At 36.7% G+C, this 23,200-nt stretch overlaps 2 protein-coding genes and 1 long non-coding RNA gene across 4 annotated transcripts; all 3 read right to left on the reverse strand.

The window, feature by feature from the left end:
• Positions 1-796: 796 nt before the first annotated feature.
• LOC135586880 (auxin-responsive protein IAA25-like) lies at positions 797-3,838 on the reverse strand. The gene is made up of 5 exons (XM_065110705.1): positions 3,183-3,838; positions 1,917-2,200; positions 1,260-1,374; positions 1,108-1,169; positions 797-1,023 (listed from the first exon to the last, which is right to left on the reverse strand). Exons 1-5 carry the CDS (start codon positions 3,569-3,571, stop codon positions 986-988), a joined length of 888 nt encoding a protein of 295 aa, XP_064966777.1. The 5' UTR covers positions 3,572-3,838; the 3' UTR covers positions 797-985.
• Positions 3,839-6,140: 2,302 nt separating this feature from the next.
• LOC135613671 (uncharacterized) lies at positions 6,141-8,708 on the reverse strand. Its single transcript, XR_010487352.1, has 4 exons — positions 8,523-8,708; positions 7,358-7,384; positions 7,153-7,270; positions 6,141-6,497 (listed from the first exon to the last, which is right to left on the reverse strand). It is a non-coding gene; the product is annotated as an uncharacterized LOC135613671 (long non-coding RNA).
• Positions 8,709-10,199: 1,491 nt separating this feature from the next.
• Positions 10,200-22,623, reverse strand: LOC135615581 (calmodulin-interacting protein 111-like). Of its 2 annotated transcripts, none has more exons than XM_065114295.1 (11): positions 22,162-22,623; positions 20,156-20,314; positions 19,068-19,933; positions 15,998-16,187; positions 14,355-14,562; positions 13,349-13,791; positions 12,446-12,872; positions 11,669-11,749; positions 11,345-11,535; positions 10,884-11,033; positions 10,200-10,573 (listed from the first exon to the last, which is right to left on the reverse strand). In XM_065114295.1, the coding sequence occupies exons 1-10, from the start codon at positions 22,480-22,482 to the stop codon at positions 10,890-10,892; spliced, it is 3,030 nt and encodes a 1,009-aa protein (XP_064970367.1). In that variant the 5' UTR covers positions 22,483-22,623; the 3' UTR covers positions 10,200-10,573; positions 10,884-10,889. The 2 variants fall into 2 exon arrangements, with proteins under 2 accessions (XP_064970367.1, XP_064970368.1); XM_065114296.1 differs by having other exon boundaries at positions 10,370-10,573; positions 15,998-16,179; positions 19,870-19,933.
• Positions 22,624-23,200: the final 577 nt, after the last annotated feature.

A 23,200-nucleotide genomic window follows, 5' to 3' on the forward strand; every position in this document is an offset into this window, starting at 1 on the left:
ATTAGTCCATAAATTTATCAATTGAATTCATCGTTAAAATCTAAAATTCTAACATATAGGGCTTTCGATAAGTACAAATATAAATAAGCAAAACATAAGCACCAAAATCAGAAAACTATTAGGAAACTTCTCACCAAAACATAAGCACTTCTTATAGACAACGAAAAATCAGCAGCTTTTCATGAAAATTCACCAAGGTTTATTGTTATATAAATGTAATTTTTTTTCTCGATTTACTATATATTTTTAAAATTTATCTCTTGTATATTAAAAATAAATTCACTACTTGGCAATAAAATTTATCACTTTCTTTTATGATCCTTATTTTAATTTTTCCTTGAAATCCACTGGGCTCTTAATATCTAAGTTCTCTTTATGGTTTCTCATTATTGCTGCTATTATCATAGAACTTCCATCATTTTATTCATGCTTACCTTATACAGAAAACATTACATCTTTATCCCTGATTTAATTAGATATTGTGTGATGTATATTTATTACATATATTTCTTCTTATCCTTTTCTTTTTTCTTTGAATCATTTGTTCTATCTAGGCAGGACTCTTTGAACAAAACGGGTTATACACGACATCTGATATGTTAGTGTATTATATTATATAAGTGATAAGTTTCAGCTTCGAGTCTATATGAAAATGTTATGTATGTCTTTTAATATAATTTTTTATTTTTTAAAGAGAGAGAGAGAGAGAGAGAGAGAGAGAGAGAGAGAGAGAGAGAGAGAGACTCAAAACTTTCTTTAGCAAAGACATACAATACATTTATTTTGAAACCATTGGCATGTTCAAAAACCTAACTCTGTCATTTGATCAAGTCCCTAAAACATATATGGTCTCCCATCATACAAGAAACAGATATGAATAACAAGCACTAAACCATTACCACTAAACACAAAGGTGATACAAAGGCACAACAAAAGAGTTAGTTGATGATGTGCTTCATTTCTCCTGCCACCTCTATTCAGTAGTCTAATTGTTGCTTGAGGTAGGTTTTTTGGGCTCTCCACCTGCACCAAACATACACAAACTCATTGCTCACCAATGCTTGGAACTCTTCCCAACTTTAAGCATGTAGTTTCACATAACCACACCTGTATCATTCCTTTTTGGACTGGGAGCAATGTAGAGTTTCTTCACTGATGTAATGAACAACCTACACAGAGAAAATTATACTTGAACTATGTTCCATTTCCATTTGATATTTTCTCAGAAGAGTCAGGAAAGAGAGCCCAAAGTTACATACTCCCAGGGGATGTCACCAGCAAGCATCTGATCACCTTCATTATCTTCATAAAGAAGAATGAAGCCATCATCAACAGCCTCATCATCTTGCTCTTCTGAATTGCCTAAACAATTAGCTGAAAAAAAAAGGGATAAAAAAAGACTTATGATTGGTTCTTAAAAATATCAGGAAAATAAAAACTCAAAAGAACAATTTTATCATTTAAATCTCTTTTTATTCAAGGTTTGTTGCAAATCTATAAAAACTGTAGAAACTCATCAAGTTTTTCAAATGAAAGCTTCAATGAATGTACTATGATGAGACTGAGACACATCAAAATGTAAGTAGAGATGAATTATGCTATATGATATTAACAGAAACCTGTAAAAATCAGTTTATAATATGAATTTTTAAGAAAAGTAGCACTGTTTGGTGAAAAAAACAAAAGAGAGAATTGAGTTCTTTCTATTCATTTCTGAAACCAAAAGATTATATATGTCAAAAATCTATATTATATTAGCATCTCAAATAAAGTGCAGAAACATAGTTTGAAACACAGGTGCATGAATAAAAGCCAAGATCTAGCGAGAGAAGGAAGAGGCCATAAGACCTATCGACGACGGACTCATGCAAAGCATGCAAGATCGAAGCCTAATGCATCCACAAGGGGTCACGTACAGGAGAGGAAGTTGCGGAAGAGTTTGCAGAGGGCACGCGAGAGTGACTGGTAGCCATCGTGGGCTTTGAGGTCGATCTTCCTCCCGAACACGTACCCTTCCATGTTCACCTTCACGAACATCGTAGATCTCGATCTGATTTCGCTCTTTGCTGCCTCCCCCTCTCCCAGCTTCGGTCTCTTTGCATCCTTCTCTCCATCCATCTCCGCCGCCCTCACCAAGTTCGCACTCGCTATGTTCTTTCGCGAAGCTCGCACCGGTGGCCAGCCAACAGGATGCGCAGCTCTGATAGCAGAAACAGTAATCCATACAGTAAAACGCGAGATCATATGAAGCTCATGATAACATACATCAGAAGCGTAACACATGGGGTAGATCGTGGATGAGAAGAGAGAAGGGTAATGGAAGTCAACTGACAGGCAGAAGGTGAAGATCCAGTGAGCAACTACAGCAAAATCTGAACAAGCAATAATGTGGCAACCCATAACAGACGCCATCACACATGGCTTGGCTTCTGACCATCTGTTGACTTTGTCAGTATAGCTACTCAATGAAAGAGAAGAAAGAACTATGAGTATGCCAGTAGTATCTCCAATAGTAATTAGATTACGTAGTTGACGACACACTATAAGAACTCTATACACGCGTATCCTGGTAACCCATCTTCCCAAACTAGACCGGGTTTGAGCCGGGTTGTCAACCAGATCCCGGCTCGACCGGACTGACATCCCTATGATGTCATAAATCCTTTGTATTTTAATGCAGAAGGAAAAAAATTGAGGAATAAAAAGTTGGTTTTTTCCGGTTCTGCATTCTTTATTCGCGGTCCGACCAGTTAAACCAGCCGGTCCGGTCCGGTCCGGTTTTACAATGTACCAAAAAATTTTACTGCTGTCTCGGTGGAGGTCAACTATGATTACATGCATATCCCTCTGGTGGTCCACTGCTCCTCAGGGTCTACTCATTGCACCACCAGTTTGCCACTCATTCTAATCTGTCCTCCTTCGGACAACCATCATGAAGAACAATCCATTGCGAATGGAAAGAGAAGCGCCAACCATCCCAACTAATCATTGCACGTATGTGAAACAAATCCAGTTGCATCTGCTATGAAGATTCTATCCCTCATTGACTAATTAAAAGTAATTAGCTAACAAGAACAAGATCATAATAATTGCCTCACAACATTGTTCATCCTTGCAGAACTGCATGCACGAGCATGCATGGAGATGGAGGACGAGGAAGAGGAGCAGTGGCTTGTACCAACCTTGTCAAAGAAGGAGAACGGTGGGCTTGCTCGAGGACCGCCTTCTGTTGCCGGGCAGCAAGGCTCCATGGGTGAACGAATCCACTGTGGATGTCAGCTGCAGACCAGCGCTTCATGGCCTCGACAAGACTGGCCTCGTCACTTCGGTGCAACGCAAGGTCACCGATGGGAACTGGGAATGCTGCAGGTAGCTCACCGGAACCACCGCGGTGGCGCTTCTCACCAACTCTGCCGGTCGCGACGTTGAAGATGGTGTCTGAAGAGATGCCAAGACTGAGCTCCAAGTGGCTTTGGAGGCCACTGGCTGCTCTCATGGCTTGACTGTGATCATCAACTGCTCCTCCCTCCTCCTGTCTTGTGAAAGGAGGTTCGAACAGCATGGGCTTCATGATCGATCTCCACTGGAGAGGGAAGGAATGATGTTTGTGGGGGATGGGACGAGGGAAGAGAAGAGTTCCGCAGAGCTGGAAGAGGTGCTTCTTTATAAGATTTTTGATGGTTGATAGAACATAGAGAGGAGGGTCAACTGTAGATACTGTTGATTTGGAAGGATGGTGTCTTTGTTGGAGCTTTCAAATACCGACTATAGTATTGGCTTTTCTTTTTCCTACAAAGTCAAAGAATTTACTCTCTCTCTCTCTCTCTCTCTCTCTCTCTCTCTCTCTCTCTCTCTCTTCAAAGCTTGGTTTGGTTAACAACGCTATAGGAGATCATTTGATCACTAATCATTGCGGCTAGACCTGCAGTTGTTGCTCGGTCAACAAGTGGTATGGCGCTACAAAGCTGCATTAAGGCAGGGAAGTGAAGCGTGATGTACTCATGTCGGGAAGGGTTGCTTATGACCTGCAATTTCCAACAAAGCTTGCTGTTAGCTAAAACCAATCATTACCACAACAACAGAGGCAGATTAAGTACCGATGGTGAAGGAGGGGAGACCCTCGCTTTCTCGAGCGAAGTATGGGTTGGGTTGGAGATCTGCGGCTCATGATGGCAATGATGCATCATATCTTCTTCTCTCGTGATACCTCCGCCCAGAAGCCACTGTTGCTGCATGCTGCAGAAATCTTTGCTGCTATCTGCTATCTCTTCTTTCGATTCTGACCTTTTAGAGAGATGCAAGAGTTGTCAATCCATGATGAGATGTGGCGTTCCTTTTTGCTAACCCAAGCATTATTATGAGATAAACTTCCTATCATTCTGAGAGTCGCAGTACTTGTCAATCCTTGTTTAATGTTCCCAGAGTCATACTAAAGTACATTGCTCTCTTGTTTAACAATCGACTAACACACGTGATTGCGACCGCAAAGCTATGATGTACCAAACATGCACTGATGGCATTCTTGAGATCCACAGGTGTTTAATGAGATGAATTTGAAATTGCAGGGAAGAAAAGATTTGTGAGCAAAGCTAGCCATAAAGTGGTGAGTATATTCAGAATAATAGCCTTTTATTTTCTTTTTTCTTTGGCTTCTTGTCTTGTAGACTGACATGACAGAACTAATGAACCACTTCAAGTGGAAAAGATCACTCACTTCCTGTGTGGATCACAGGTAGGAAGGATTGAGATGATGATGGTGAAGAGATGAGAATGCTAAAGTGCAAAGGTGTGTGTCATGATCACACACAAATAGGGGGGGTGGCCATCTAAACTACCCTACAACCATCATCACCTTCAAGCTTTCTTGCTTTTACATAGGTCCCCAACGCATCCTCAGTGCTAAACCGATTCATCTTTTCTTTCCTTAAACAAACAACTGTGGATGAATTCTTCGCGGTGCAGAAAGTTGAGTCAGGCAGGCATGCATGCAGACCTCTACTTGTGACCTACAGATCTTTTCTCCCTCCTTTGTTTCTCCCGTCTTTATCTCACGGGGTGGGGAGGAAAGTTTAACAGATGGTGTAGAAAGAGAGGAGACATGTTAAAGGAGAGAGTGAAGGAATTAAAGTTGTTCATAAAGGATAAATTTAAGTATTACTTTGAACCTTTAACTAGCCATTAAAGTTCATCATGAAAGCTGGAATATATGCAACCCAAAAAGAGATTTAGGAGGTATATGGATCCTAACAATTTGATAACCCATCCCCAATTTAGTTAAGTCAATGGCTTTAAAATAAGAAATTCTATAATATGATGGTGAATAGTTTAAGTGGAAGTACGAGAAGCCTATGGTGATAATTTTGTCATGAACGTAGAATTAGTATCATCAAAATCTATCGCGATATGTATCGATCCAAGCGTGAATTGATACACGGACCATCTCCATTTTCGATAATATGCTACGACACATTAAAATGGATTTGCTCTGACTCGTTTAAACATTTAGGGTTCATGCAAACTCGAGCTCGTCTTCTTGCCTTTCACTATCGTCTGCTGCATCGTTGTCTTGTATCATCCACATGTATGCTTCCTCAAATTCTCCTCCTCTTCCTCGCATCTCTCTCAATTTCTCCTCTCTCCTCTTCCTCCACCATCTCATCGTCCTTTCTTTTCCTTCTCCTTCCTCTTCATCATCTCATCCTCTGCTTTCCTTTTACTTTCTCCTTCTCTTTCTCCACTGACTCCTTCATTTTCTTCTTTCTTTTTTCTTCCTCTCCAAAACATCAGTACATACCGATGTATCGTATGTCGGTACATCATTCCAAATATGGATGAATATGTGTTCTGATTCCATTAATATGTATCCTTGAATTTCAATGCATTAATATATTTTCTGATTCCAAGCCAAATATCAATTTCAGAACCCGGTATCCGAAAATAAAATTATAAGAAGAGGATAGAATACCTTTTTGTTGAATTTCTGGTTCCCGTTTGTCTTCATCGATTTGAATCCTTGCATGAATCAACCTGATGGCGCTCCAGCTTTCACCTGGAACCCCACTAATTCTTGTGTCAAGTTAGCTTTGTACAATATGGATTAACTATTGAGATGGAAAAAACATCAATTATTGTTGACAGAATGGACTCCAGTGAAGCACAAGCCCCACATCCAACAATGATCATCATGAACCTTGGCGACATGTTTGTGTGCCGCTCTTAGGTGAAGAGAAAGTAGCAGCAGAAAAAGGAGAAAAAAAAAATGTTACCCATGAAGCCATCATTTGAATCAAAACTGCACTGCCAAAAAGAAGAGTATGTGCTTTTCTCTCATGCAGCAGTGCAGTGTCTTCCTTTTTTTTCTTTGTTCACTGGACCTGAGAAATGAAGGGCATTTCAATGCCTATCCTTAACTTCCTTTCATTTCCCTGCTTTCTTCCTTGCATGGATTTCGGACATCGGCCTCTTTTCGTTCCAGCTTTCCAGCATTTATTGAAGGCCTAAGAAACATACAACACACATTATTACATCAGTTCAAGTTAGTGAAATTCGCTGATTAGAAGAGGGGAACACAAAGCAAGTGAGATTTTTTTTTTCACACAATGTGCTAGAAAAATCAGGGTTTTCAAGGATCATATGCAGACGGCAGACCAATTCCAGATTTTCTTTTCAAACCATGAACAATTGATAAGTTCAAATTTTCTTATTTTTCGTGTAGAATTATGTGTTATTAAGGTTAAGAATTGTGTCATAAGTCATAGCTGGTTCAGGAACTTCTTGATAAAGAGTCCTCGGTACCAAAAATACTACTGTGTTGAATGCAAGTCAAGCAAACATGCTGTGGCCTACAAATAGACGATGTGGAGAAATGGATGAAGAATCATTCTGAGAATTCAAGAAAATAGTTTTTGTGTAGATCTCATCATTATTGGTGAAACTACATTTTCAATGAGATTTACAAATTGAATTGACTGTTATCTCATGAATAGTTGATTTGCAAATATCTTTTTGATCAAGGGATGGGCAATTTGACATTTAGATTTGGTAGCTGTTTCCATATAAACCAAGATATGTGGATCGCTGCCCTTCGTAATGCATACCTTGACTCTAAAATGCTACTAATGAAATGGCCATGATGAGTATATATATTCTTACCTATCATGAAGCAGATCATCACTATAAGAGAATTGCTTGTCACAAGACATGATGACGTTTGGAATCTCTGATCCATCACAAGGCACTTTATGATGACTGCTTCAAATATTCAGTTAATCTGCTTTGTCCAAAAAAAAAACAGTTAGTTTTACCATTTTTTTGGGCTCAAGACAGACAAAGAAAAAATCCTTCATAAAGTTCTTACCTGGAATCTCATGTTCACTCCAGTACTCTGTATCAAATACACATCAATAATTAGAAAGCAAATTAAATAATTGGGTACTAATCCAATCTGAGTTCTTTAATCAAAGACGAATTAAACAAATGAGTGCAATCTTCAACACTAATATACCACTTTTGCTAGTTACTAGAGCATATAGCACCATCATTATTTCACCGACACCATCTGTTGCAACTGAACCTACCGATACTATTCCATTGCTACTTCTCAAGAACTAAACATGTAATGCATTAGCACTGCAGCCTAATGTATATACATGTACGATCAGCAGCAACACACAGATAAGTTACTCGGGAATGAGTTAGCATTCAACAATAGATAAACATGGTGCGATTTGTAGATTTGTAGTTTAGAAACAATTGTATTTAATATGGTATATTATACAGCAAAAATTTTACTTGATCAAAGAATGATACAAAAACTATTTTTGCATGGAAATGATTGAGATTCTCTAAATCAGTCGCCTAAGTTAATTGAAAGGTATACAAGATCCTGAATCAAGAGTGCTGAAGCAAATAAACAACCTCTTCCTTTTGTTTTGGATGCTTCCTCTCGCAAGCATCACCTAGAAACCACAAACAAAAGAGAACACCCTTCTAGCATAATGTGTATTCCACCTATTCATCTTCTACTTCTCTAGACACCCTTGAATGCAAACTCTGTAATTCCAGAGAGATATTTGGCTGATTAATATATCAGTTACCATGTGTTTCAGAGTAAAACTCTAAAAACTCAAGAAAAAAGGCAAGAAATTCAAAAAATACTAAGGTCATCCCCACAAAGTTTGATACTGATGTGAATGAACAAACCAAACCTCAAGAACAAATTATACAGATGTTCACCATGTTGCTGCAGCTGCACCACCGGGCCAATGCATATACGTCAAGCGGTACAAGAATGGATATGATACAGGAAACAATGATGCATTATGCAAAAACAATTTGCTCTGAGTAGTCCGATTGAGTAAGTACAATCTTCATCAACATAACATAAACGATTCTTGTTGTTCTAATTTCAATTACTTTTGCCTACGATGTAAAAGATAAATATGAATATACATCTGAGAACTGGTCGAATATTATTCTTCCTAAACAACGTTTCAGATGATTTCACGTCGAAAAATACGAACCTCAAGAAGTCCACCGACGCCTCTGTAGTTGGGTTGCTTCCGGAACCCTGAGATCGCGTCCCAATACACTCTACTGCGACCAAGTAACTCTTCACACCAGGGTTTCGATCCGCAACCCTCCTCTTAGAACTCGGCAGCTTCTGCAGTTCTTGCGGGGAACCCCACGACAGCGTCGCCAGTGACGGATCGTCGCCGTCGTCCATCGCCGAGCGGGATCACCTTCCTAGGACTTTGGAAGAGGGCTCCGTTTCGGCCCAAGCCCAAATGCTGGGGTTCATCAAGCCCATCTATGTGCTTTATTTATTTTGGCAAAATAGTAATTATAATTTAGAGCTTATAATAATAATTATTACAATTTATAGCCAAAACCAATGAGAATTCTTCCCAAGAAAAAGGCTGCGTGAGAGTAAACGAAGGCCAAAAATCCAATGAAAATAAAAAATAATAAATAAAATCAAATTCATGTTATGATCAATTGGTTGTGAAGATTTAAGGTGGAATAATAGGCAACATTTATACGTAGGTAAAGTATCATTGCTAAAAAAGGTATAATCTGAATATAAACATATTAAAAATATAATAATGATAACAAAATTATATGATCATTGCCATCATCTTACAGTTACTCAATTGTGAAAATTTGAGATAAAATAAACAATAAAATATTTCCTTCACCTCTATCCAAAGTCATTACGCTCAAGTATCATACGTTAGATTGTGTCAAATATAAATATAAATATCTTAAAATTCAAACAAAAAGAATAATACCTTATACAATTACTACTATCATGTTATGGTTACTTGATTGTGAAACTCTAAAGCAAATTACACAAAAAAAAAAAAATTGAACCATAATTAATGACATTGCACTCAAAATAGAAGTTCATTCTAAAAATATGTCAAACCTAAATATAAATTAAAATAGTAATAAATTATAAAATTACTATTGTGATGTTATGGTCACTTGATTGTTGTAGCACCTGAGTATTTGGTATATTTTAAATATGATAATGCTGAAATCATTGTTGTCGTAATCCGTCGATTACGTGAATTTAAGATAATTTAGATAATAAAATATGTTGTTACACTCAAATAGCTATGTGAATAAAATATATTATTGCACTAATTTATTATAATTTTATTTATTTTTCAAGTAATATATATTTAGTTAAATGTTTAAGTGTAACAATATTTAATAACAGTGATCACGATAAATAAATGACGTGAAATGTCAACCATCAAATCCTTCGGGTGAGACAGGATTAGATGGATGTTTCAAGTAACAAGGAAGATGCTATCCACAGTTCATCAATGGCTTGCGCGGCCAAAAATGACTTATTTTGACTATTTTTGGGTCATTTTTGGGTGCTACGACGACCGTGACAAATTGCAGCACCCCAAAACACACCCCCCCACATTTTTGAGATGGAATGCTTGCAAATATAACAAGCTTTATACTCACAAATAATTGGTAATCTATATTGTATCACGAAACAGAGAACTTTAGCTAAACAAATATATGTTCAAGTAAAATTCATAGAAGAAAAAGAATACCAGAAATACAAATTTTGATAGATTAAAGAGCAAGAAACATTTAACATCAGATGAGTCTCCACTTTTGTTATCATGTTTATGAGGTTCAAGGATGTCAAAAAGAATAAAATTAAGATGATCACATGGCAGAGTTTTTTTATAATATCTTCACTTTTAAGCCTATTTTGTACAACGATCATAAACTTCCACCTTTCTGGAGTCACCAAAATCTCAACAGAGATTCCTATCAGCAAAGCTTGATTCAACGTCACCTCATGTACGACTTCCAGCCACAATAAATAAAAACCCAAAAATCACTCAAAACTTAGCATACTAGCATGCTTAGGAAAGAATAATAGGCGTGAAAACAAATGAAACATTTTGACATTAGAACTGTGAAGTACAGGAATCTCTGGTCATACTTCACCCTCACAGGAGGAAATGCTGAAATCTGATGTCGTACTATCGGTCACACTCAAAACTTGGCTATCAACCCATGAATGATCGACAGATAAAACCTGCATTAGATTCGAAGGATACAAAGGATTTAAGCAAGCCCTGAGCTACAAAAACGACTAATTACCAGAAAAAGATTTCAAGCAAGGAAATCAGCATCATATAATAAGATCACAAACAAAAAGTAACTATAATTTTTAGCTGTTGGCTTCAATTCAAACATCCATATGAGCAAGGATATCAGATCTCAAAAAGCTGGCAAAGTTCACGAAATCATTCAAATGTTATCCAATCAGAAAGGTAAGAAAGGTAAGAAAGGTATTAGAAAGAAGCTTATCTCTCAACTTTTCAGAGGGATAGCAACAACTTTACCTTTTATCATTCACCCCTAGCAGATTGATTGTCCACCAGCCTTTGAAACTGTGCTGCGAGTTCTCTGTAAAATTTGAGATCTGATGGCTGGACACGACTAATTCCAAACTTGAAATGCACCATTGATACTTCAGATATCTCCAAACTCTCCTAATGAGGTTTCACAACATTCATGTCAGATCTTAAAAAAGACATTGCCACATCAGTTCTCACATTAATAATCTGTCTTGATTAAAAAAGTAGATAATATAATGAAAACATGATGAAAATTTTACATTTTTGTTTAGAATGTTGCCAAATTTTAATCAAAATTGTTCCCTTTAGGACAAATTGGATTATATATTGAATTGGACTAGGTCAGATTCTTTTGGGCTTGTCACCTGCTTTTTGTCAACAATATGTCAAGTCTGAACTTATGTCAACAATATAAAAGTTGGGATCCACGCAAGTAATTAACGTACTTCTAATGCAGCAAGAGCTGCTTCTCTGCATATTAACTTTATGTCTGCCCCAGTGTAATCTTCTGTAAGCTGAGCAAGGTCCTTGATGCTAACATCAGAACTGCAAGGCATTTTCCGCATATGGATACGGAATATATCCTCCCGATCATTTTCATCTGGTGGCTGGACATCTAATAGCCTGTCAAAACGTCCTGTTCAAACTGGCACATATTAACCAGGCATGACAAAAATAATCCAGTACCTACCAAAAGAGCCAACAACTTCAAATGGAGAAGTTAGGGACCCAATTAGCAGGAGAGACCATTAACTAAGGGAAAAAAAAACCTGGCCGTAACAGGGCAGGGTCAATCTTGTCCGGACGATTAGTAGCTGCAATAACCGTAACACCAATTTTTTGATCCAAACCTGTTATAACAACAGTAAGCTTTTGTGAATAGGAGCTATAATAATGTCTTGCATTGAAAATGATGACAATGGATGAAACGCACAATCAAATAATATAGGGGCCCTTGTAACTAATTCAATGATAGAATAATCCTGAACAATCTTGATCCATAGTTGGCTTTCCATCCAACAGGACTGTATAATAATATTACATATAGATGATAACCTACCATACATAGATTATAATGCCCATATGAGTAAGCCAAAAATGATTACATGTAATAGAAGGATATATATACTATACAAAAGTATACTTCTAGCAACTAAAAGAACATACATAGATTGTAGTGCCCATATGAGTAAGGCAAAAATGATTAAAAAATAGCAATGTTCTGCAGCACGGGTTAGTAAATCTAAACCCACTGCAGCCCAACTAATAATCATGTACGAAAATACACCAAAAATGATAACCAACCCACTAACTTTATATCCGACTGTAGAAAATCATAATCATTTTCTACAACTGACTAACGAAGAGAAAAAGTATCTGAAAGGGAGAAGATTTCTCAATTATCCAAATTCTCTTTGTAAATGAAGTGATTTTGAGAATAGTTCCAGAGAAACAAAAGATGCAGATGAAGATATATAGATCATTATGTTTTAAGCTTCAAACTAATCCTGTTCTCAGAATTTGCTGAATAATCAACATTTACTTACCATCCATTTCCACAAGCAACTGACTCAGAACCCTGTCAGCAACCGATGTACCATCACTGTCCTGCCCACGAGTAACTGCAAGGCCATCTATTTCATCAAAGAAAACTATTGCTGGAGAGTTAGCCCTTGCCTTTGCGAACAATGATCTTACTGCTTTCTCCGATTCTCCAACCCATTTGCTAAAGAGTTCGGGACCCTTCACTGCAAGAAAGTTTAACTTTGCCTCAGAAGCTACTGCACGGGCCATCAAGGTCTTACTGCAGCCTGGGGGACCAATCATCAATAACCCCCTTGGAGGGCGAATACCCAAGCGTATAAATGCATCAGGACATATTTGTGGCCACTGGACTGCTTCAATCAATTGTCTTTTTATCATAGATTGACCACCCACATCCTCCCATCGAACCTTTGGAAGCTCAAGCATTACCTATCGGTAGAAATGGAGTGAATAATTAACTAGGCATATGTTAAATACACAAAATAATAGATGTCCTAATTGAGAAATCAGACCTTTATAGATGTTTGCAGAAAACCACTAAAGATCATTAAATGGCATCACTTTCAAATGGAACGGAGAGAAAGTACAATTTGGATTATAACTATATCAGAGGAAGGGATTAACCAGGTTATGTACTATGTTTTGGCCTATATTAATCCATGAGATGGAAACTAGATCCAGATTACGTCCATCATGGAATGCTTTATTTGCAACTTCATTAACAATACATACAAAAATAGGATGAAAGAAGGCCATACGAAAATTGGTCAAGTAGCTAACAGCATGCAAAGACAAATATTATGGATTTCAAATACTTACAAATTACTATCAATTTTATCAATATGCAGAACACTAGTACAAGGTACAGCACTAATAGAAGATCCCAAGTAACTTCACAAAAATACCTCGCGCATGGCACTAGGCCTCACTTTCATCTTGGCTTTCTCAAAATCTTCAATAGTCACTTTAAGAAACATTTCTGCTTCAACTTTTTGAGATTCATAAGATCCACGCTGAGATGCACCGGAACTTTCCAAATGCCTTGTAGCACTAACAGAGGCAACCTGTTCTGATGACATATTCAATGCAAATAGTGATGAAGATAGTGAATCTACTGGATCTGCAGTTTGTACATCCTCATCTTTGCGGAGTCCAGGATCACAGGTATGGCCTATGTAACGACGAAGAGCAGTCATTGCTGCCTCATTGCAAAGGGCAGATAAATCAGCACCGACGAATCCATGTGTGCCCAAAGCCAGAGATTGAATTTCCTTGATGCTGAGAGAGTGAACTATCTCATTTAGTAGGGTGCATAGTATATCCAATCTGTGTTCTGGTGATGGAACCCCTGATGGAAAAAGTAAAGGAAAAATCATGCCAGGGATCAATTATAAAGAATCTTATTCATCATATTGAATTCAACCAAGCAACATAAGGAGGTATTATCGCTTGAACAGTATGCTATTCTTGCAAGGTTCATTATCAAATTCTGACTGATGAGATTGCAAATCACATGGAATGTGTTCATGAAAGGCATATGCTTTTAGACTTTTAGGTACTTGTAACATTGAGAAAAAAAAACATTCTGATTATTGCACTATTCCCTTGTTAGCTTTATCTCTAGACAGATAAAGAAAGAATTTGCAAGAACAAACTAATTATTTCCAAAAAAAATAATATGTATAAACTCAATGTGAACCAATCGATCATGCAAATGGTGTGCCAAGTATATACTGATGTCTCTTGAGTCATTGATGCCAATCTCAACATTTAATCACTAAGTATCTCACATCATCATCAGACTTCATCGAAGAGCCAATTCCACAACAAAAAAGTATATGGATGGACAATTACAAAAAAGTACGTGTCACAATATTGAAAGAAGGAAAAGAAGACATCATAAAAAAATACCTATTTCAATTTCACGATCCAATCTTCCAGGTCGTCTCAAGGCAGGATCAATACTGTCAGGGCGATTTGTAGTAGCAATAACAAGCACACGGTCCTTTATGTTAATCTCATCCATCAGCTTCAGAAGTGTAGCAACTATTCTAAGAGATAATTCTTCACTTCCTTCTTTTCGTGTTGGAGCAATGGCATCCAATTCATCAATAAAAACCTTAAAAACAGTAGTACTATTAATAGTACATATACAGGAGAACCAAATAACATATCTAAAAATTAAAATTACACCCTTCAGAAGCCAAACAAAAAAGAATATTCTTAGACTTCATTAGAGATTCCAAGGATTAAGCAAGAAGATACATCTTGGGCTTGATTGAAGATATCATCCCCATAAATAAGTTTCATTATAAGTAAAAAAATCAAAAAACAAGAAATCCTACATCAAAACAAATATGAAAATATATCTTCCTTGAAAACGAAGATGCAATGGTTAATAATGTCTTGAATTATGCGATGTTATTTTATTCTTCTTCATGTCTATAATTTTCATTCCACTCGGGATATATAGAAAGAGAAAAAGAGATTATGATAAAAAAATCATAGGATGCTTGAATGAACCAAATTCTTTTTCCCATATTATGTGTGACTAATGTGATTGTGAGAAATAATGTTTCATTATTGTTCGTAAATTTTCATCATCCATGCACAAGAAGTGTAAAATTGTGAGACATTTATTATTTTTCTATTATCTTTCCCTTCCTCACATTTCCCTTTCCCCATTCTCAGATAATTATTTCCTTTGCTCATCAAAGATATCAGATTTTATATCAAAGCAATGTGCTATATAACATACACCCTACTTTCGTCCCTCGTGAGCAAAAAATTATGTTGGATCAGTTTGTACTTGATATGTAACTACACACCAATCCCCAATCTCCATCATATTATGAGCTTTGACCTATGCTCCCATCCAGAGGATCCAACCAATAAGAGCAAACTATCATGGAAAAAGGTCCTTTTTTCCATGACAATTTCAAAACTGAACCTTATGCTAGTTGAGCTCATATGCAACACATATTTTCATTATTCAATCACCAGCACAACTCTATACCATCAAAAGTCAAAACCAATCCTCTATGGTGTGAAGTGTGAACCATATAAGCCTACGGTCACGGCAAACACTAAATATGAGAAAATTGCATCATGGACCACAAACGACTTTTTACTAAACATGTTGTATTCTAATAGTCATTGCATTATGACAAATTTAAACAGGCTAGATCATGCTCTGTCCTAAATATCAAGTACAACCTTGCAATCAAAATCCAAGGCATTTAAGACCATCATGAAAAGAATAATCACTAAGTCTATTTAAAAAACCTTCATATAATGGAGAGTGCTGTCTAATAGTGTGTAACATTGGATTTAGAGTTTAAAATAAAGGTACTTTACAAAATACAAATCTGGAAAATGGTCCATAAACCTCCAAGCATCTCAGAATTTATTCCTCCATCCAATACAATGTGTTACCAGGAAGAAAATCAGAAAAGTAGCATAAAACTCATATAGAATTAAATCATATGAAGTAATTCATGTATGAAAACAGAAAAAGAATAACAGTGTTACGGCCTACAAAAAACATAGCTAACCACAGAAGGAGCAGCTTGTTTGGCAGAATCAAAAACTTCTCGTAGTGCTTGCTCGGATTCTCCATAGTATTCACTAATGACCTCAGGCCCATTGATAGAGAAAAGGCTAGCACCAACTGAACGAGCACAAGAAGTTGCCAGTGATGTTTTTCCCGTGCCAGGAGGCCCATGAAGAAGCACCCCTTTGTACCTAAGTTAAAAACATTTATGACTAAGTAATATCAACAAATATAAACTAAGCGCTGCTCAAAATTTCTATATTTTTTAAATCATTTATCTACTGTGGGAAGAAACATGAGAGACACTATAATTAGGGTTTATTAAGCAGACATAAAATGACAACACCAAGGGTAAGGAAACAGATAGAATTTACACAGCGAAGGTGCAATGTGACAGTCAAGGTATCAAGAAAACTGACGTGTTGACAAACATCAAAATTCCAAGCACTTTAAGAAAACACAGCACATATACTCAATAATAAATTGGTAAAATTAACATCCCATTAAGTGGATCAGCTATAGAGCATAACTGAAAAATAAACAGAAAATGCTCCATAGAGAACTGACAAATTCCATGATTGATTAACAAGGTGAATATCTCTGAAGGAGGAGTCAATTTTCCAAGCAAAGGTAAATTAGGTAACAGTAACTAGCTCAAGACCCTACAATGTTAGTTGGCAAGTAGAAAGCTTTGCCTTACTTTTTGCACTTCAAACTCATGCAAATTCAAAGATCCCTCTAAAGAGAAGAGAGTGAAAAAACTAGTCATAGTAAGCAATCTCATCTTGAAAGCACAAATAAACTAACAAAATGGACCCCCAAATTTGGAAGCTATTTAAAAAAATAGAAATAAAACAATAATAAACAGAACTTACTACCACAAATTATCATAAAGAGACTTGTATTTCATGGTTTCCATTAGAAATTTCTCATTTGACTAAATATAGACATTAACAAGTCCTAACAAGTGAACTTCATTTCTCGCCAATAGCACATAATATATCTAAATCTTCCACATATCTCTTTTGTCCAAAATTTTTAACTGATCTTAGGAAGAATCCATTGGCTAGAAAAAAGATAGGAAGTTTACTAAACTTATGAAAGCTTCATTAAAAAATATGATGCTTTGCCTTGAAAAAAGATATAAATATCAATTTTCTGATTGTGAACAAAATGGATCAGTGATCAGTTATTTTGTCTTCATTTTATATATTTTTCATATTAGGAATTAAAATATGATTAATAAAACAAAAAGTTTTCTAACTTTACTTACCACAAGCTCTATCTTCACTACATTATTGAAAAACTATATAGCTGAAAGTAACACTCTTCAAAAAAAAAGTAACATCCTTCATGATAAGCAGTTAAGAGATGCAATTTCTTTACCTATTATCATCTCTCATGATATGTAAATACGTACTCTTAACCAAAGTATGTAATACCGTACCATACCGATGTTTCGAGGTTGGCTTGGTATGGTACAGTACCGGTGTACCGAGCGATACACCCTAGTGTACCGAATAATTTTACATATTTTTTTATTACTGTAGCAATGTAGCGCTGCTACAGTGTAATACCGTAGCACTGTAGCGATACCGGGCGGTTCACGTACCGATATGCCGTCGAACCAGTACGTACCGGGCGGTACCATTCGGTACTGCATACCATGCTCTTAACCATCGTTTGCAATACCATATCATACCATACTGCTCGGTTTAGGCGATATATACCGATACGGGTGGTACATTAGTGCACCTTAGTGTACCATGTGCCGGTATGCTCGGGACAAATCGGTACAGCTCGGTATGTACCATATTGATAGCTGATCGATACATCAATACGGTACGATATTCAGAACCTTGCTCTTAACAATGAACACAACAATACATGTGATACTTCAACATATATATAATTTAAACACCTCTTAGTGTGTATCCATTTCACTATGTTTCTAAGAATTAATACACTGGTCTATCCTCATCATGTGTTAGTAAAATCCTATATGCATATTCATGTTCCACAAATGATAAGCCAGTGAAGACAATTGACTAAATCAAGATGAACTACAGGGAATGCTAATGCTACAAGGACCAAATAAAAGGGCAGCCCAATGCATGAGGCTCCTATATGTTATGTAAGGAGCATCATAAACATGACGCCAAGGCTCACCCTTTAGAAAAAGAACACTAGACTTTTAAAAAAAAAAAGTTTATAGCCTAGATTTAATATTAAAAATGGGAAAAGGTGACAGTTGTGAATATAACACACTCTAAGTAAATGCAAGATATACAATCATATTGCTAGACAAAAAAGCATCACTTCTAGCATATCGAAGAGGTTGAGATGATACTGTATAAAATAAGAAGAAGCTAAATTTTGGACGTCCTAGGCGTCCAAGTGATGCCAACATAAAATTGATGCAATTCATGGCAAACACAAAGCGAATCACTGAGTGTAGCTTCCAACCAAAACTAGAGCAAAATAAAGAACCAACAGGTATACATGTGTACTTCATTTTTTTATATGATATATTTTTAAAAAAAACTTGTGAATCAATAACTTGCTGCCACAAATAACAAGGCTAATTTGTATATAGGACAAAACTAAAGAAGGGCAAACATGTTACAAACAGAAAAACACAAACATTAAGCCGTCAAAGTGTACAAATAAACTTCAAGTAAGATGTCCATTTACATCCCATATATTCCAAAAAAGGCGTATGATGATGAGTAGTCAAAGACATGTCAGGAAATCAAAAATTAAGATCATATGTTCTGATAACTATATTGCAATCACATTAGAAAGAGTATTCAAAGCAACAGATGAAATGTATCTCCGTGATAATTATCAATACTTGAACTAATTCATTGTTTTCTTTTGACAAGAATTTTATGCTTTTTAGATCCAACTAGAGATATAATCATGGACATTTAAGATACTTGAACATTAAATTTCTACACAAACGTCAGTGAACTTTTAAGTAACAGCAATAAAGCATGTTAATTATAGAAAAGCAATTACAAAACCGGGAATGGATTTAGAGAATTGACACAAAGGTTTGGAATGAAGACCTAGGGAGAGAATCCTGATCATCCAGTGAGAACAAGATAATTTCTTTTAATGCTGCAAACTCCTTGGATAAGCCACCCAATTTTGGAACATTTTCCTTATCAAAAACTACTTTACTTCTTTCTTGCTCATTCATGAAACCTACTTCATTTGAGGATTCCTGCTTTGAAGATGTTGAATCAGACAAATGCACTTTTGTTGTTGTATTAACAATTATTACAGCATCCAGCTGATCTAAAGGTCTAGATATCAGTATCTCATCAGGCTGCAAAACCGTCTTCTCAGAATCCAGTTCTTTGCCAGCCAATAACATATCAGCACCTTCCACCAGGAAAGTACAGATTTGTCCACATATTGGAACGCTCACAGAGTTTCCCTTCAGCAAATGACGGCCACAAAGCCACCGGCCAGAATATATCTGGAGTAACTCCTTCATTTTCTCATCTGCTAATGCCAACTTTAGAAAAGACACATCCAAGCAAGAAGGTGAATCTAAAGTTGGTAGAAGATTATGAGATTTTCTCAAGTACATCGGAGAGTCAGCGGTTGTAGCAAGTTTTCTTTGATGAGATGGAGTCTGTGGTGATGCAACCTCACCATTTCTGGTCAAAAGACAAAGTGAGCTCAAACCAGAATTACTGGTTGATTGTTCTTTGTTGCAACTATTTAGTCCAGCCTTAGACACCACCAGATTTAGGTAAAGGTCCTTGCATTGACACAAGCACGAAGGAGCAACACTATCAGAATTGTTTAAAGAATGTGGTATAGAGAATTTTTCAATAGGGCAAATAAATACTGCCCTACCCAGATCAGGAGAGCCAATGGTGCATGAAAGACCCCATGACAGTCTTACTCCATCCTTAAGAACCTGCAAAAATTAATGAAGTTTCTTATTGTATAAATTGCAAACAGAGATAGCTTTTAAAAATGATTTGCACAAAACAGCAACTTAAAATTGGGAATAGGATTAATCAAGAAAAAAAGCCTCAAATAAAAATGGAACATAACCAATTTGGTATATTATATCATACATGACAAATGGTAAGTAGGAAAATTTGCTGAAAGATATATGATAGTAGAAACAGAATACCTTGAGAGATGGAAATACAGATGCAATTGCAAAATAACTTCCTGGTCTGTTGGCCATATAGCCATCAACATCCGAGCCAAAATGTGGAGCACATTCCTCAGCTAAAGTATTAAGTGGGAAGTTGTTAAGATATGCTTTGCCTGAGGCAGGAAATGATACCTGTCAACAAAGTAACACTATCATTATTCAACGTGAAAGACTTCAAAGACAAAACAAGCAAATTTTTTTTAATAATTACTGTGCTGGCATGTTACATACCACCCAGCATCAACAGCACATGTGACAGATGATTCAAAGTTTCAAACCAATATATGGAACTACACTAACAGAAAAGAAGATGATACAAATATCATGACAAAGCCCATTAGTGGAAAGAAGCAACAGAAATGCTTAGTGGATAATTTTTTTATTTTATTGCAAGATACCATTCCATTGCAATCTTTGAGCCCCAAATCCATTTGCAAATTTTAGATGCAAAATATGTATAAATGTGTTAACATACGCAAAAATAGGTTACCAGCAAGACCAAAACCCTAAACCTTAAACCCTAATTCCAAAACCAAAAAAAATGAACAGTAGAAGACTTAACATACAATAACCTGTTATGGTTGATAATATAAGATAAAATGACTAGGAACAACATGAACTATGTCACAACCAAAGTGAGAATATGGGATAGAATGGCAAAGTGTAATTGCAAAGTGAACTAAAAGGGCATATGCATAAGGTATTGCCACTAAAAGTAGCATATTTTTAGCCCTTTTAAGCTCAGATGTGAAATATATTCAAACAACAATGCCAACAATGCTTTGCATGAAGATTACAGCTAATCAATTCAGTGCATTCAGTTTACACGTGTGCAGTGCAGCCTGTTTATTCTGCCAAAAAGATTATAAAGTATATAAAATTTGCAGAAATTCATCTGGAATGATATGTAATCAAAAGCTAGAGAGATGCTTATATAGAAAAGATCAGGGGTAATTTGGAGTTAAAAATATAGAATTATGGAAGCTTTTTGAAATGGAAACAATGTGCGACTCGGTGATCGAAGAACATACAATAGTGACTTAATTGTGAATAAAACATAGTTCTTCCTTAACCTGAAAATGTAGAACAGCACATATTATGCAATTACATTCTGTCTTATGATGATATAGCAATATGGCTCCCTTCATAAAATTCAATTTCGCATTAAGACAGTGAGTTCATGTATTATACAGAGAGAACAGAACAAAGACTGGTACAGGATTCGTTTAGAGGGAAAAAAATCCCTGAACATTATCCTGCAATTAGGAATTTAAAACAGATTATAAACAAGAGAAAGGATGTTGCAGAAAGTTTCTTCAGCAATCAGTATAATGCTTTCTCTGGAAGGGAAAGCTGATTAAGATACCGATAGATTCTAGAACTGTCACTCATTCGGCATTTGAGTTTCAAGTTTCAAATAAAGTGTGGAATGAGTTGCAGTGATTTTGTAAGACCAACACAGATGTGGGGTTCTACAAAATAAGAGATTTATTGGTATACAATGGCAGTGGGAATCTGTGGTACCTTCCTTCAGGGTAGCATGCTTATTTTGTTTATAATATGTGGACTGAAATGAATAAGCGGTGTTTTGGAAACAAGCTATTTTTGAAGGAATGTTGGTCAGGAAAATTAGAGATGATGTCGAGGCTGAATTTGATTTTGCTTTAGATAATTTTGAAGGAGTGATGGAAAATTGGAACTTTACCTACTTGTTCCTAGCATTACAATAGCTTTCTTTTTATCGTTATGAAGGCTGTCACTAATATAACTACTAGTTCTTCAGTATTAAACTTTGTGACAATGCTGTTTTTAGCGCTTTATGTCTTGTATCTTGGAGCTAAAACGGAAAAAATAGACAGAATTGTTGAATCAAGCTCTCTAATCATTTTTTAGAGTAAAGATTCCACATAAAAGCATATGGAAATTACAACTAAATGCGCTTTAAAATAATAAGTAAACACATAAGTTCCGTACAGTACCGAGACGATAGAACCAGGGGCGATGGAGGTAGAGATCATGGCGGCCGAGGACAGCCAGACCCTAGCATGGCTTCCGTTGGAGGGCGACGACTCCGTCTCGGTGATCCGTCCGCAGAAGGTACGGTCTTCGGATATTAGGGCGGGGAACTTGGCCGCAGCCGCGGCGAGGAGGCGGCGATGAACAGCTTCGTCGTCGTCGCCAGCCGGAGACCCTCGGGATGGATCCATCGGCGTCCCGGGGAAGAGAGGAGAGCGGTCGGAAGGAGAGGCCATGGCAACCGGCAGTGAAGCCCTCGCCGACTTCTTCCCCTTCGGAGGCATCTCCGGAAACAACAGCAAGGCAGCGACTTGCTTCGTCGTACTTCACTCTACGACGCCTCGGCGTTGTATGCGACCGCGGCGGCGGTTTGAAGAAGGCAGAAGCGTCGCGCTGCTGGGGAAGCGGCGTGGGGCTCCGTATCATGTGAGACGATGGTTTGTATGAGATGGGATCATCTCCAAGATTGATACATGCAACTCCCTCTCCAATTCCTTCATCTCCAAGATAGATACATGCAACTCCGTCTCCAATTCCTTCATCTCCAATCTCCTCCGCTCCTATCGAACATCAAAACCGTTCGATCATGTATACCCCATCTGGATTAATCTTATCCACTCATGGGATTAATCTTTCATCAGCTTCTGCAATATGAATTGGAAAAGATCCCAATTCACTGAGAAGCCCACTATATTATTCTTTTTCCCCGCTTAACAAGTAATTGCAAATGCCATATATTTTGGATGATTTACCTTAAAAACTCCAAATTTCGAACTTTTTACTTAATCCTCTCTTTTCTTTTTTTCTAATTTTATTACATATTATAATTAATTATTACTTAATCCTCTCTTTTGTTTTTAAAATTTTATTACATAGTCTAATAATTTTTTATTACATAGTATAATTAATTCCAAAAACAATTCTTAAAGGTTAAATGGTCTGCCATATAATAAATAACCTATATAAAAAAAATGAACTGGCTTAACGAGTGAATTGATTTCA

Source organism: Musa acuminata, chromosome BXJ2-6 (genome assembly GCF_036884655.1).
Source record: "Musa acuminata AAA Group cultivar baxijiao chromosome BXJ2-6, Cavendish_Baxijiao_AAA, whole genome shotgun sequence".
In the NCBI taxonomy this organism is placed as follows: domain Eukaryota; kingdom Viridiplantae; phylum Streptophyta; class Magnoliopsida; order Zingiberales; family Musaceae; genus Musa; species Musa acuminata.

Coding starts and splice junctions, on each gene's coding strand:
- LOC135615581 (XM_065114295.1), bottom strand. CDS start 22,482: ATGCCTCCGAAGGGGAAGAAGTCGGCGAGGGCTTCACTGCCGGTTGCC. Junction 13,792..14,354: donor GGATCGTGAAATTGAAATAG/GTATTTTTTTAT, acceptor TTTTTCCATCAG/GGGTTCCATCACCAGAACAC. Junction 11,034..11,344: donor CAGCTCTTGCTGCATTAGAA/GTACGTTAATTA, acceptor AAACCTCATTAG/GAGAGTTTGGAGATATCTGA.
- LOC135586880 (XM_065110705.1), bottom strand. CDS start 3,571: ATGAAGCCCATGCTGTTCGAACCTCCTTTCACAAGACAGGAGGAGGGA. Junction 2,201..3,182: donor CGTTCTCCTTCTTTGACAAG/GTTGGTACAAGC, acceptor TTCTGCTATCAG/AGCTGCGCATCCTGTTGGCT. Junction 1,170..1,259: donor GCTGGTGACATCCCCTGGGA/GTATGTAACTTT, acceptor TTCTCTGTGTAG/GTTGTTCATTACATCAGTGA.